General features: G+C 39.0%; 1 protein-coding gene across 1 annotated transcript; it reads left to right on the forward strand.

The window, feature by feature from the left end:
* The first annotated feature begins 7,765 nt into the window (after nucleotides 1-7,765).
* On the forward strand, nucleotides 7,766-9,591 carry LOC138885439 (uncharacterized). Its single transcript, XM_070166387.1, has 4 exons — nucleotides 7,766-8,492; nucleotides 8,576-8,673; nucleotides 8,722-8,928; nucleotides 9,271-9,591. The coding sequence occupies exons 1-4, from the start codon at nucleotides 7,766-7,768 to the stop codon at nucleotides 9,589-9,591; spliced, it is 1,353 nt and encodes a 450-aa protein (XP_070022488.1).
* The last annotated feature ends 5,640 nt before the right edge of the window (nucleotides 9,592-15,231 follow it).

Here is a 15,231-nt window from a genome sequence, read left to right on the forward strand (position 1 = left end):
TATTCCATCTATCTAAATTTCCTTCTGATTCATTTTAAACTTTATATTCTCTCTTGTTGTAGCACCATAATTCCTCAGCCCAGGCTCACCACACAAGACCCAAGCACAAGACCACATTGTCTAAGACCTATAAGCCGCTAAATACTCACTCAATTACTCCCAGAAACACCACACTCTAGAACACTTTACTCTGAGGAACTTCCTGCGAATCTAAATCCATTACCTTTGCTTTCTTGATACTGATACATAGAATCCTATAATCAATATAGAAATATCACAAGTCTTGACCTCTTCCAATGAAAACACAGTTTCTAACCCCATATACAACTTTAAGATACCCAATTGTTACATGTAGAACCTCGAACACATTAGAACCATTCTCGAGAGTCACTCACTCTCTTCAAATTGCAATTAGACTAATCAAACGAACAGAACCACCCTTGCCTCATTAGCACTATGACACCGCAGAATGAAATCCTCATCCCAATACATCCAAGCAACTTCCTGCTCTATGCACCGAGCATTCTTTACCAACAACAACTTAAGACATCCCGTGATTTTTCTTACTCTATGAAGCATAATATAACCTTTGTCCAAAAAATTTCCTCTACTCGCGTCTTCCTCGGTCTCAATTTACTGGAACCAACATAGTGCCTAACCGTGCAACCAACTACTCACAGCAGACTCCCACACTTGGCTTGGAGCCATAGATCAAAATACACTCAATAACTCATAATACTTATACTCTATTGATGCCACAATACCATAGTGAGATTAAGCTCAAATCCTTTTGTAAGCTTGTGAAAACAAAGATCATCTAGTACTTTAAATATTCTGCAAATCTCGCATTCATCCCCGCAACAGTTAAGCCCACTCTCATAAGCGACCCGAAATTTCAATTTCAACACGTACTTTTCACTTACACATAAGATCTTCTAACATACACATAAGGATCACACCACTTCAGAACACTCCGCAGAAGATAAGCCACCTGTTTCGCCTCAATCTAACATTTCTGTATACCTTCCACCATCATACACATTACACAGTCGCTTAGTCTTCTTGAGTTTGAACTCGTACCGCAACACAAAATTTACTTCACTCTCAACTGAAAAACATGAAAAAATCCTTCACGCGCCCATAACTCAGGGCTATACTTCAAATCAAGATGGAATTCAAGCACCTAATAGTTCTTCTATCCTCCAGCCGGCCTTCCTTGTTACTTCCAAGTCGTATAGATACATCTCGCAGTACTAACATACTCACCACACAGTTATCCAACTATCACTTACACTAATAGGGACAATACTGAACATATAAGTGCAACACAATTGCTCACACAATCAGCACCTCAGTGCTCAAGCCATAGGCAAAGATCCGGCCTCAAGTTCTCCAGATTGGCCCAACATCAAACTCACAGAGATCACATCTCGCCCCTCGATCAGGGGATCACAAGCCATCAATGCACATCTGATACTGAGTGCTCATGCACGCATGCGAACGCGTGGAAGGAATTACAAGAGTTACTTTTCAAGCTAGATCAAGGACGCAGATAAGAATTCAAGAATGTGAAGTTTTTCCTAAAGGTTCTGCAGCCTCTCGAGGATAAATACAGACGTATCCGTACCGATCAGCGAGACTCTACTAAACGTGCTCATGACTCGTAAGACCTATGTAACCTAGGCTCTGATACCAATCTGTCACGACCCAGACCCCGATCCAGTCGTGATGGCGCCTCTCGTGAAGACAATGCTAGCCAACCAACCCATTTTTCCTTTTCAAAATAGTTAATATTAATAAACAGTTTTAGCATAATTAAATAACCACAGTCTAAACAAATGTTTTCTTTATTAAATGCAGAATACAACCCAAACACAGCCCAAACCGGGGTGTCACAAGTCACGAGCATCTATTAGAGTATAAATACAACTGCTAGGCTTGAAATATATAAAATAGGACTGATAAACCAAAGGAAGAAATGCGGTGCTGCGAACACTGGCAGTCACCTCACTAAACTCCGATAACTTAGCCTCCGACCAGCTCAAAACCCGCTACCGGGTGAATAAATACCTTCATCTGCACACGAGGTGTAGGGAGTAAAGTGAGTACTCCAACTCAGTGAGTAATAAAGGTAAATAATAACTGAGTAGTAAGAAATCACGTAAAACAAACCATCGTGATGTATAGAGCAGTCTAAAACCTTTTGAGTAAAAGTAGTGAAACTGTGAAATCCTTGGAAAAACATCTTAGCTCAGTTTAAACCTCTTTTTAAAATGACTTTTTCAACGGTTACGTAAATGAGTGCAAAACAAATAGTGCAGATAAGCACGGAAATTCGCCCCTCGGGCACAACACTCAATTAACAGATAATGTCAGGCAATCAGATAGATATCACATGAAGTAGCACAAACAACAAATAATGGCAGGCAAATGAAATAAAGTAAACACATAGAACAGTACCAGCACTGCTGCGGCGTGCAGCCCGATCCATATATCGCTGTGGCGTGCAACCCGATCCATATATCTCATCGACGGCGCTTACTGGGGTGTGCAGACTCTGGGAGGGGCCCCTTACGGCCTAAGCGCAATATTAAGCCATATTGTGGCATCAAAATCTAGGCCCTCGACCTCATATCAGTATCAGTATAACACTGCTGCGGTGCGCAGCCCGATCCCTTAGTATCCTCATATCTGACCCTCGGCCATACTCAGTCTAGAAATCACATAAGCCCCTCAGGCATTAGTAAAAACAGTAGTTCTCAGCCCAAAACATCATTTACTATATCATTTTAGTTTCAAAATCGAGTAAAAGTGGCTGAGTTGTAAAACAGTGGAAAATAATATGACTGAGTTCAAGTAGTAGGTCAAAACAGTGAGGAAATAGTGATAAAAATCCCTGGAGGGTTCAAATAGTTGGCTCGAAGCCCAAATATGGCAATCGGTCCAAATAATGATGATAACAAATAAGTTTCAATCAAATACGCGGTAAAAATGTCAATCGGGACGGACCAAGTCACAATCCCCAATAGTAAACGACCCCATGCTCATCGTCAAGCAAGTGTCTCACCTCAATAAAGCACTACTATGTGCGAATCCAGGGTTTCAAACCCTCATGATATCATTTACAATCATTACTCACCTCGAACCGGTGAAATCTCTAGCTCGCGACGCCTTTTCCCCTTAAATCGGCCTCCAAGCGCGTCGAATATATCCAAAATCAGAACGAATATGTCACAATATGCTAAGGGAACAAAGCCCAAGCGAAAACAATCAATAACAGGCACAAATCCTGAAACTACCAAAACCCGAGCCCCCGGACCACTTCTCGAAACTCAGAAATTTTTACATCAACGGGTTCCTTATCCTTCCATGAGTTCATACATATCAAAAGTTCTCAAATCCGACCTCTAATGGACCTTCAAATCCCAATTTAAAAGTTTCAAAATCCCAAGCCCTAGTTCTTCCATTTTTAGCCTAATTCAATGAATTTCTAGGTAAATTTCACAATAGAATCACGTTTTAGGTTCAAAAATCTTACCTCCAATCAATTCTCCATGAATCCCTCTTCAATTTCCCTCAAAGAGCTCTCAAAATACTCGGTTATGGAGGAATAATGGCTCAAAATCGCGGATGAAATGTTTTATAAACTTTCTGCCCACCTCTCAACTTCCTGCATCGCGATAGCGGCCCAAACCTCATGATCGCGAAGAGCAAAAATTCCAAGACTCCCAAATGCACTATGCGAACGCGATACCTACTATGCGAACACGATGCCTTAATTTCTAGACCTACGCAAATGTGAACCAGATGATGCGAATGCAAAGAATAAATCCATTGGACCCCCAAAGACTTATGAGCGAACTCGAACCACTGCATGCGAATGCGAAGCACAAGGTCAAGGCCCTCCGCGAACGCGAGACCTCAATGCGAACGCGAAGGCCGAACTCAAGCCAAACCCACATTCCTTCTACGTGATCGCGATGGACCTGAATTGATCGCGAAGGCTAAAATCATCTGCAACAGCTGTTGAAATTTCTGCAACTTCTCAACATAGAAAATGGTCTGATTGACCACCCGAAACTCACCTGAGGCCCCCGGGACCTCAACCAAAAGCACCAACACATCCTAAAACCTCATTCAAACTTGTTCCAATAATCAAAACACCTCAAACAACACCAAATCCATCAATTCACATTGAATTCAAGCCTAAGTTTTCTAAAAACTTCTTAAATACGCTTTCGATCAAAACCCCAACCAAACCACGTCCGAATGACCTGAAATTTTGCACACACATCACAAATGACATAATGAAGCTACAACAACTCTTGGAATTTCATTCCGACCCTCGGATTAAAATCTCACCTACCAACCGGAAATCGCCAAAATACTAACTTCGCCAATTCAAGCCTAATTCTATACCGGACCTCCAAAACCAATTCCGATCACACTCCTAAGTCATAAATCACCCAACAAAGCTAATCAAATCATAAAAATTCTGATCCGAGCTCATATACAAATAAGTCAACTCTTGGTCAAACCTTCCAAATTCAAAGCTTTTAATTGAGACCGTTCTTTCAAATTCATACCGATTTCCGTGAAAACCAAAATCAACGATTTACACCAGTCATAATACATCATATGAGGCAAGTCATGCCCGAGAACTGGCAATCAAAGTGTAAAAGCTCAAAACGACCGGTCGGGTTGTTACAGCTATAGGGTGAAATTTCCACCCGATTTGGCAGGTTTTGGCCTATATTGAGCCCAGAAATTCCCTCAAGTAGTTAATTACCAATTATGCTATTTAGTGCCTTTTGCGATTAGTAACTCCAATTCAGGCTTTTAATTTAGATAAAAATCAAACATCTTTAATTCACCTTAGTAAATGCAATGCTCCCCTTTATAAATAGATTGAGGAGCTCCATTTAATTAAATCTCTTATGGACTTCATAATACTAGACCAAGAAATCATTTGAAGAAAATAGACTTGAGGTGTGCCATTTTCAGTAAATAACCCATGACCCTCATATAATTAATACTAACCCTTTTAAAATCGAGGAGTGCCATCAATTGAATTTTCTATGGCCCTCGCAAACGTTGTTATTAACTTGAACCTTCGTAGTTGCTTTAGGCGCGTTCTTTAAATTGATTTTCTTTAATTACTAAATTCGGATGTACATTTCATGTGACCCAATTTCAAATATCAATAATGTTAAATAGAACGTGTCGCGAAACGCGGGTGCATTTCATGTGGCGTGGTTCAAGGCATGTTTTATATAACGTTGAATCTTCCTAAAAGCATTTCTAAATAATTAAAAAGCGATTTTAAAAGTTTAAAAATGCACAATAGGTTAAAACATGTAACAAATCAGATAATAGGCCAATTTTAATAGTTTAAGCGACCGTGCTAGAATCACGAAACCTGGGAATGCCTAACACCTTCTCCCGGGTTAACAGAATTCCTTATCTAGAATTTTTGGTTCGCAGACTTTAAAATAAAAGTTGAATTTCCTTGATTTGGGATTTTAAAATAAACTGGTGACTTGGGACACCAAATAAACTATTCCAAGTGGAGACTCTGATTAAATTAATTAATCCCATTTCGAATAATGTCACTTTAATTGGAAAAACTCCCTTATTCCCTTCGGGCGGTAAAAAGGAGGTGTGATAGCTCTGGCGACTCTGCTAGGAATAAGAACCCAGAATCTCTGGTTCAGTGTTCAAGAATTCGAGCTTAGAATAACTGTTATGCTTGGCTTTATTTATTATCTGATTTTTACATGTTTGAGCCTAATGTGCTAAGTGCCCATTTTTACCGCTTTGATATTGTTTGGACTGTATATAAATTGTTACGAAACTCTCTTCTCTCTGAGTCTTCTAAATCATCTGGGAAGTGTGCACTTCGTGTGACTTATTTTCTGTTAGAGTCATTATCCCAATTTTAGAACGAGGTTCGGACAAATTGCAAAGCCGGTGAAGCTTTTGTATTTCCGGTACGTTGCCCCTCCCCCCCCGGCTCGAGCTGTCCGCTCGGGTAAGCCAGGTTTAGAATAATACACCTAGATTTTTAAATCTAGAATAACATAGCCTCATGCCGGATACCTAGTAGGTACGTTTGTTTGCATCACGTGCATCTGACTTTGGGGACTCAACATAGGAGTTGGGTCCGTCTAGGACATGTATACCCAAATTAAAAAGACTATCCTGATACATCTTACGTGCTACTTTCGCATCTGTTGGTTTTGGCTTGTATGTTGACCGACTTCTAGAATAGGGAAAGAAAATAAAAAAGAATGAAAAAAGAAAATAAAAAAAATGAGAGGTAGGTATTTAGAAAATTTTGAAACTCTGCCGAAAATCTGAAGAAAAAAAAAAAGAAAAGTCATTTCAAAATGAGCCAAAATTTTCAAGTGCCACGTTTCCCTTGTTCCGTCAAAACTGACCGAACTACGCGGGTCTGATTCTCACCGGATGTGAGATACATAGGCAAACCTTATTGGTTCCGACCCCAACTTTCAAAAAATCCAAAAACAATTTCCTTTAGTTCCATTCTTAAAAGCATTTCCTTAGAAAATTTTAAAAAATATTTTTAAACTAAAAAAATAATTTCCTTCTTTCTGAAGTCTTTCATACGAAAACAAATCATCAAAAATCAAAATACAAAATACGGGTTTCCTTTATTTTGAAGTATTTTTCCAAAAAATCAAAAAAAATCCAAAGAAAAAAAATATATATTCGTTTCCTTCTTTAGAAGTCTTTCTTTCATAAATATCAAAAAAATTGAAAAACTAAAAGTCCAAAAATAATTTTGCTTTTTTTAAAAGTACTTTTGTCAATAAATAAAAACTCAGAAATCCAAAACATTTTATTAAAAGTCTCTCTTTCGAAAATTAAGAGGAAACTTCCAAAATCCAAAAAATATTTTCTTTCTTCTTTATAAAAAGAGAAAACAAATGAAAATCCAAACAACAATATTTTCTTTTTACTTTTAAAATTCCCAAAGTTCAAATCAAAAGCAAATGAATTTTTAGAAGTCTTTCTTTCAAAAACAAAATAAAAATCAGAAATAAATAAATAAATATTTCCTTTCTCCTTTTAAAGCATTTTTTAAGAAAATTCCAAAAGAAATAAAAAAATCATCAAAAAAAAAAAAGAAAAAAAAAAAAATCAAAAATCAAAAATGTTTTTCTTTTACCTTAAAGCTTTCATAATCTGAGTTTTATAAAAACTAAAAAAAAAAAGTTAGTTTATTTACTCCATTCTATTTACTCGATTCTCGATCTTCCCGAACTACGCAAGATCTGATTGATGCGGCATCATGATACGTAGGCAATCCCCATCGGATTCGATCATAGCTATAAAATAAAACTGAGTGAAAAATAATTTGAAAAAAAAAGAGAAAAAAATTGATTGAGTGAAAAAGAAAGAAAAGAGCAAAAAAAAAAAGAGCGACAAGAAATAAAAGAGTGACAAACAAAAGAGAAAAAGAGCGGCAAAAACGAGATGGAAAAAATCAAGAGTGATTAAAGAGAGGCAGAAATGAAGAAAAGAGGTACAAAGTGAAAAGGGTTGGTTAAGGTCGGGATGAAACATGCAACCATTCAAACATATGGTAGAAGCGTTTAACTGTTAGGTGCATTGTATCCAACGTGCGATTTCCTATGTCTCAAAACTAACAAGGTTGTTGGGTGTGCAAATTAGCCAGGTTTTGGTGGTTAGTTTTGTTGGTAGTCTAGCCTTCCCTCCTTCACAAGATCCAAAGGCACAGATGGCCTCCACAAGAAATCTACCAATAATCGGTCCTGACGATAGCCCAACATCGGCTATTCTTCAGCTAGAATCAGCAGCTGCTGAAGAGAATAAGAGGTTGCGTCTCCGCATATTGAAAATGTGGGACACTTGGTCTAATGGTAGGGAACCGCCAAGTGCAATCCATGGGTTCCCTGAATTGATCCCCAGGTCAGGTGAGGTTACCAACTCCCCTTTTACCAACCCGCTCATCCCATGCGGGCACCCTCCAATGCCTTCGAATGATCCTGACATGCCTTCTACGGTTCGCCCCCAGGCACCAGCTTCAAGGACACAACCTCCAATGTTCATCTTTCATGGTCCACAACTTCAGTCGAAAATAGCATATGTGACCCCATACTCCTTCACTCAACCTCCGCAATATGATCTCTCGGTAGAGAAAGAAAAGGTCGTTAAAAATCCTGAGCAAGAGGAAATGGCTCGGAAGATGAAGAGCCTGGAACAAATCCTGAAAAACATGCAAGGTTTGAGTCGCCAAAAGAGTGTCTCATACTCTGACCTCTGTATATTTCCCCATGTCCACTTGCCAGCTGGCTTTAAGACGCCAAAATTTGAAAAGTACGACGGGCACGTAGACCCGGTTGCTCATCTGAAACGGTATTGTAACCAACTGAGGGGTGCTGGTGGAAAAGAGGAGCTATTAACAGCCTATTTTGGGGAAACCTCACCGAAATCGCTTCTGAGTGGTATACGGGTCAAGAAATTACCCATTGGCACGTGTGTGACCATATGGCCAAAGATTTTGTTCACCAGTTCCAGTATAATGCAGACATCGCTCCCGACAGAATCTCTTTGTCCATTTTGAAAAAGAAAATCATGGAAAGCTTCCGTGAATATGCTGTCAAATGGCATGAGCAAGCTGCCAGGGTAAAGCCTCCAATGGATGAAATTGAAATGGTCACGGTCTTTCTATAGGCCCAAGAAGCGGACTACTTCCAGAACATGATGTCCGTTATGGGAAAGCCGTTTGCTGAGGCTATCAAAATTGGGAAGATGGTAGAAAATGGGCTAAAAATGGGTCGAATCTTGAGTCATGTTTCTTTTAAAGCCATATCACCAGATGTTCATAATGGTTCAGAGGATTTGATAAATGGAAAAAGGAGAGAAGAAGGAGTCATGATGGTTTCGAGCTCAAGGGGGACCCGCAGGTTTTCCAACCGATCATATATGCTTCCTGACGTCCCTTAACATTATTATCCTCTTCAAGATGCTGCTTATGTCGTGGCACCACCTCCTTATGCGGTGATGAACGTGCAACCTTTCACGCATCCACAACATTATACACAAAATCGAGCTCCACCTCCCAGAAATGTCCATCCTTACCAAGCTCCATATAATCCTCAACCAAATAATCCCCAATACAATCCTCGCCCAAAAGAGCCTTTCAGAAAGAATCAGTTCACCCCTATTGGTGAATCATATTCAAGCTTATTCCAGAAGCTAATCAGGCTAAATCTATTGCAGCCAGTGGCCCCAAACCGGCTGAACCCCGAGTCCCCCTTGCACCGAGTTGATGCTAGATGTGAATACCACTTTGGAGCAGTGGGACACAGTACAGAGGACTGGTGGACCCTCAAGAGAGCAGTTGAAGATTTGATTGAAGCTGAAAGAATTATTTTTCAAGATGAAGAAGCTCTTGATGTGATGAACAATCTGTTGCTTGCACACAACAGCGGGCCAATAGTCGGAATGATTTGTGAAGATAAGGAATTTGATCTGCCACTGAAGGCCATTGCAGCCATTGCCAAGACAGAAGAAAAGCTAAAAAATGATCGCCAAGCATGAAAGTTCCCCATCAGACGGGAGCCTCGGTAGCCAGTCTTGCTATCCTTTCTGCGTCCCAATTATCTCAGGGTATGATCCGGATGTTTTACTTTATTGTCTTACTTTTCGATGTAAACCCTTCAATCTTCAAAAATTGAAAAAAAACAAAAATGGAAAAATCAAATAAAATTAATATTTCATTGTCCAGGAACGTCTCTTTTCTTAATCTTGTCGTTTTCCCTATTCTCTTTTTAGTTCTGTTAAATGCAGATTTCAATAACATGACATGCTTGCGGATTTCATGCCCAGATCCTAAAACGCTGTCAGACTTCGAAATGATGAATCAAGAATCAGAATGCAATGAAGATAAATTTAAGAAAATAAAACAAAGACTTGAAGGAAAGTTGGTTCCAAATTTGAAAGGTTCATACATTGCACCAAGAGTACTGCCAAAAGAGTAAATTGTACTTGGGACACATCGAAGGAAACGTCCCTGAAACAACTGTCAATACAAATGCAGTCAAAAGCTATTATGTTGGATCCTCCATATAGTATTAAATTTCTCCGGTTGGGATGACGAATGCTTTTATTCTCGCTACCCAAACACTATTAACCCTTTTGTAAACTATTTGAGCCGGTTACTCTTCTTTGATTACCCTCTTTGGAACTTGAAAGTATTACTAATAAAATTGAAAAATAAAATGAAAAATGAAAAAAAATGAAAAGAGAAGAAAAAGAAAAATACAAAAAAAGAAGAAGAAAAGGGCAAAAAGAAAAAGAAATGAAAAAAAGAGAAGAAGAGAAAGATACAAAAAAGGGAGGGGGAAAGAAACGACAAAGAAAATGAAATGAAAAATGAAAAAAAAAAAGAGGAAAAGGAAAGGAAAGAAAGGGAAAACAAAACAAAATACAAAAACGAAAGAAAAAATCAAAAACAAAGTTCCCTGAACTACGTTCGACTTGATTCCGAAAGGATACGTAGGCTGCTTTTCAGTCACACCAAAATAAAAATCTAAATTCCCCAAATTTTGAAACTGGGGCAGAAGTTATAATGGTTCGGCGATGGTTTTGCCTGAAAGGTTCCAAAATTGTAATTCAATCCAAATTTTTTTACCCCAAATCCTGTTCAAGTCCTTCTGATCAATCAGTGAGAATGTTCAAGGATCGGAGAATACAGTTACTTGGATCTGATACAATTAAATGAGAGGAATGAAATGAGAGAGTCTTATTGGTGAAAACCCATACGGGCACCATTTGGCGATGGTACGCAGAGAAATTCCAAATGAGAGAGTATTGTTAGTAAAAACTCGCAAAAAGCACTATAAGGCGATGGTGAGAAGAGAAATGAGAGAGGTTAGCTCGTAAAAACCCAAAAAGGGTGCCCATGATCGAAAAGAGGATCCTCACCGCCATCGGCATCGACAGATTTCTGGCAAGGTTTCTCGATTTTGAGGCAAAAGTCGTGATGAGTTTCTGAGAGTCAGACGGTTTACATAGATCAGGCATCCAATCCAAAAGGCATGTCATTTTCAATGAAGTCCGCATGTCCTCCAGATAAGTCCTTCTTTCCTTTCCCCAAAAGGGACACTTCTTATTTTAAATTCATGGTCTTTTCCATTGTTTTTCTTTGAATCCCTTTCGGTCTAACTCTGTTCCAAAACTGTGACAAAAAAAGGATTGCAAGATTGATTTACTAGGCTTCTGTTTTGATACGAGCCAATATTCAAGAAGATTCCCAGCCTCGGCAGGTGCATCGACTCAACTTCGACTGGCCATGATGGACGATGCTTTAACATCCAAAACTCTTGAAAAGAAAGGAAATCAAAGTATTTACCCACAAAGGCAAAAATAAAATTGAAAAAGGTTAAGACCCACGTGGCTAACCATCTCAGCAATGATTTGAAAAGCCAAGGGATCCTAGAAGCTCGAAAGCTAAAGTTGGAAGAAACAAGCAAGAAATGAAAGGCCTATAAAGGCAAAATAAAATTGAAAAAGGTTAAGTCCCACGTGACTAGCCGTTGCAGCAAGTTTTAGGAGCCAAAAAGTTCCCCAATGCTCCGAATGGTTAAAAAAAGAGAAACAAAACAGAAAAAAAAGAAAGAGAAAAAGAAAAACAACAAGTCAAAAGTGAAAGGCCTACGAAGGCAAAATAAAGTCGAAAAGGTTGAGTTCCATCGACCAACCGTCATGACAAAATCAGAAAAAAGAGATTCTCAGGGCCTGAAATGAAATCGGTCCCCAGGAAACGAGCAATAGCAATTGAGATCTTCATCAAAAAAGCCGGGCCGAGATCAAGTGATTGAAATAATCAAGGCCACAAAACCAACCACCATTTCAAACTAACAATTGTTCTTTGTTTGAAAACATGAAACAGGGTGCAATCCAAAACAACCTTGCAAGAAGCAGGTGCAACAAAAGAGAAACTGCACAAGGGCTAGAAACAGCTTTGCAGCAATAATCAATCCAAAATGAAAGTCTCCTCCGAATTCTTTCCTGCATTTTTACTCATTTTTTTAAAAAAGAAGAAGAAGAGGAAGAAGAAGAAGAAGAAGAAAAAAAATTCAAAAACATGGTAGCCTAGGGTCCCCAATCTCTAGTTACGTTTTTTCCAACATAGGGTCTCCACTCTCTAGTTGATTTTATTTTAGACATAGGGTCTCCATTCCCTAGTCGCTTTTTCAACATAGGGTCTTCACTCCCTAGTTGATTTTATTTTAAACATAACTCCACTCCCTAGTCGCCTTTTCAACAAAGGGTCTCCACTCCCTAGTTGATTTTATTTTTAGACATAGGGTCTCCACTCCCTAGTTGATTTTATTTTTAAACATAGGGTCTCTACTCCCTAGTCACCTTTCCAACATAGGGTCTCCACTCCCTAGTCGCCTTTCCAACATAGGGTCTCCACTCTCTAGTTGAGTTTATTTCTAAACATAGGGTCTCCACTCCCTAGTCATCTTTCCAACATAGGGTCACCACTCCCTAGTTGAGTTTTTTTTAGACATAGGGTCTCCACTTCATAGTCGCCTTTCCAAGATAGGGTCTCCACTCCCTAGTTGATTTTATTTTTAGACATAGGGTCTCCACTCCCTAGTCGCCTTTCCAACATAAGGTCTCCACTCCCTAGTTGATTTTATTTTTAGACATAGGATCTCCATACCCTAGTCGTCTTTCCAACATAGGGTCTTCACTCCCTAGTTGAGTTTATTTTTAGACATTGGGTCTCCACTCCCTAATTGAGTTTATTTTAGACATAGGGTCTCCACTCCCTAGTTGTCTTTCCAACATAGGGTCTCCACTCCCTAGTTGAGTTTATTTTAGACATAGGGTCTTCCAACATAGGGACTCCACTCCCTAGTTGAGTTTATTTTAGACATAGGGTCTCCATTCCCTAGTCACCTTTTCCAACATAGGGTCTCCACTCCCTAGTTGAGTTTATTTTTAGACATAGGGTCTCCACTCCCTAGTCGCCTTTCCAAGATAGGGTTTCCACTCCCTAGTTAAGTTTATTTTTAGACATAGGGTCTCCACTCCCTAGTCGCCTTTTCCAACATAGGGTCTCCACTCCCTAGTTGAGTTTATTTTTAGACATAGGGTCTTTACTCCCTAGTCGCCTTTTCCAACATAGGGTCTCCACTCCCTAGTCACCTTTTCCAACATAGGGTCTCCTCTCCCTAGTTGAGTTTATTTTTAGACATAGGGTCTCCACTCCCTAGTCGCCTTTTCCAACATAGGGTCTTCACTCCCTAGTTGAGTTTATTTTTGACATTGGGTCTCCACTCCCTAGTCGCCTTTCCAACATAGGGTATCCACTCCCTAGTTGAGTTTTATTTTAGACATAGGGTCTCCACTACCTGGTTGATTTTATTTTTAGATATGGGGTCTTCACTCCTTAGTCTGCTTTTTCAACATAGGGTCTCCACTCCTTAGTTGATTTCATTATAGATATAGGGCTCCACTCCCTAGTCTCTTTCTCCCAAAGATAAACAATCTTGATTTTATTGCTTTCAATAAAGAAATAGCCTAGACTTTTGTTACAATATCTCACGAAATTTTCCTAGAGAAAAATGGGCAGAAAAATTTCATTCGTTTGTTTATTTTGGTGCCTGAACAGGTTTTCATAGTGAGGCACAATGTTCGAGATGACCAAAAGAAGAAGTCTCAACCCAAATAAAAGAAAAGAAGAAACAAAAAAAGAAGTTGAACCCAAGGTGCAAAAGCGGAGAAGAGATGCGGACTGCCCAAGATATAATTGAAGTCACAAGTTTCGCACGTCCCGACTTGATCCGAAAAGTTGAATAATGAACCAGCGATTGCAGCTAACGAGCATCAAGATTCAGATCAGAGTCTGCAGGAAGAACCAGCCAAGACTCAGGATCAAGCTTCAGAAGATTTATAAATAGGAACCTTGTAACTCGTAGTTGATAAGTTTAGCTAGTTTAGTTTTTCACCTTTCATTTTGGTGTAATAAGGAGTTCAGCAAGCAGTAGCAGCAGCAACAACAGTAAAATCATAGCTTCCTGGTAGTCCCAACGACCAAAACTTCTAGAACTACACTGACCTGATTTCTTTATAGCCAAGAATATCTAGGCAACCCTTGAAGCAAGGTTCGGTCAGGCTCTTCCAAAAAATGCTTCTCATGGAGTTTCAAACGGGCAAATATCCCTCATAATTGCTCATTTTATCTTTGCCCGAAAACCCATCGGGTCTACGAGCAATGAGGGGCAGCTGTGAGCATGTGATTTTTGCCTTATATGAAATACTCCTACAGAATCCCAAGGAAATAAATTTTTCTTTTAATTATTTTCTATTTTAGGAATTTTTGTAGAATTTTATTAATTATTTGCATTTTTCTGTGCATGTTTAATTTTTATTTAAATCATGAAAATATAAAAATACTCTGCATTTGAATTTAGGATTTATTTTTACACTTTTAGGTTAATTAGTAAATTAGTTGTTTTATAGAAATGAAAAACATCACAAAAAATGACTCACTTTGCATTTTTAACCTTTTAATTTTAAATTCTGTAGTTCTTCTTTAAATTTAGGAGTTAATTAATTTTTGTAAATACTGTGATGAGTAATTGGCTTAATTTGATAAATTATTTTAATTTAAGAATTAATTTGGTTTGTTAATTAATTTGAAAAGGAAAAAAAGAAAAATTGGAAATTGGAAAAAAGATAAAGAGAATCAGAAAAGGTTGTTGATTTTGGGCCAATTTCTCACAGCCCAAATGAATTTCCCCCCAAAATCATTCCAGATCCGGCCCAAACCACGCCCCAACCCGGTCCAGTTTTGCCTTCAAATCAAACGACATCGTTTTGACCACTTACCATTTTAACCGTCGGATCAGTTAGATCCAACGGACCAGAACTCCTCACCCTATCCTAATATATATGTCCGAACAAGCCTTACCCCCTCCAGTTCCTTCGGCTTCCCCTTCACAACCCTCAGACCCTCTGAACCCAAATCCTAGCACCGCCCTAAATTCCTCACCATCTCCGGTGGCGGCGCAACCTCAATCCGCCCCCAAATTAACATCACACCACCCCCATGCCTTCCTCTTCCTAAACCTCAAAGTAATGTCCCCTGAATTCCTCTCAACCCTCTCCAATTTTGGATCTAATACTAGTACCAAAACCCTAAATTACTCCAAACCCGCC

Source organism: Nicotiana sylvestris, chromosome 2, assembly GCF_000393655.2.
Source record: "Nicotiana sylvestris chromosome 2, ASM39365v2, whole genome shotgun sequence".
NCBI classification, from domain to species: Eukaryota; Viridiplantae; Streptophyta; class Magnoliopsida; order Solanales; family Solanaceae; genus Nicotiana; species Nicotiana sylvestris.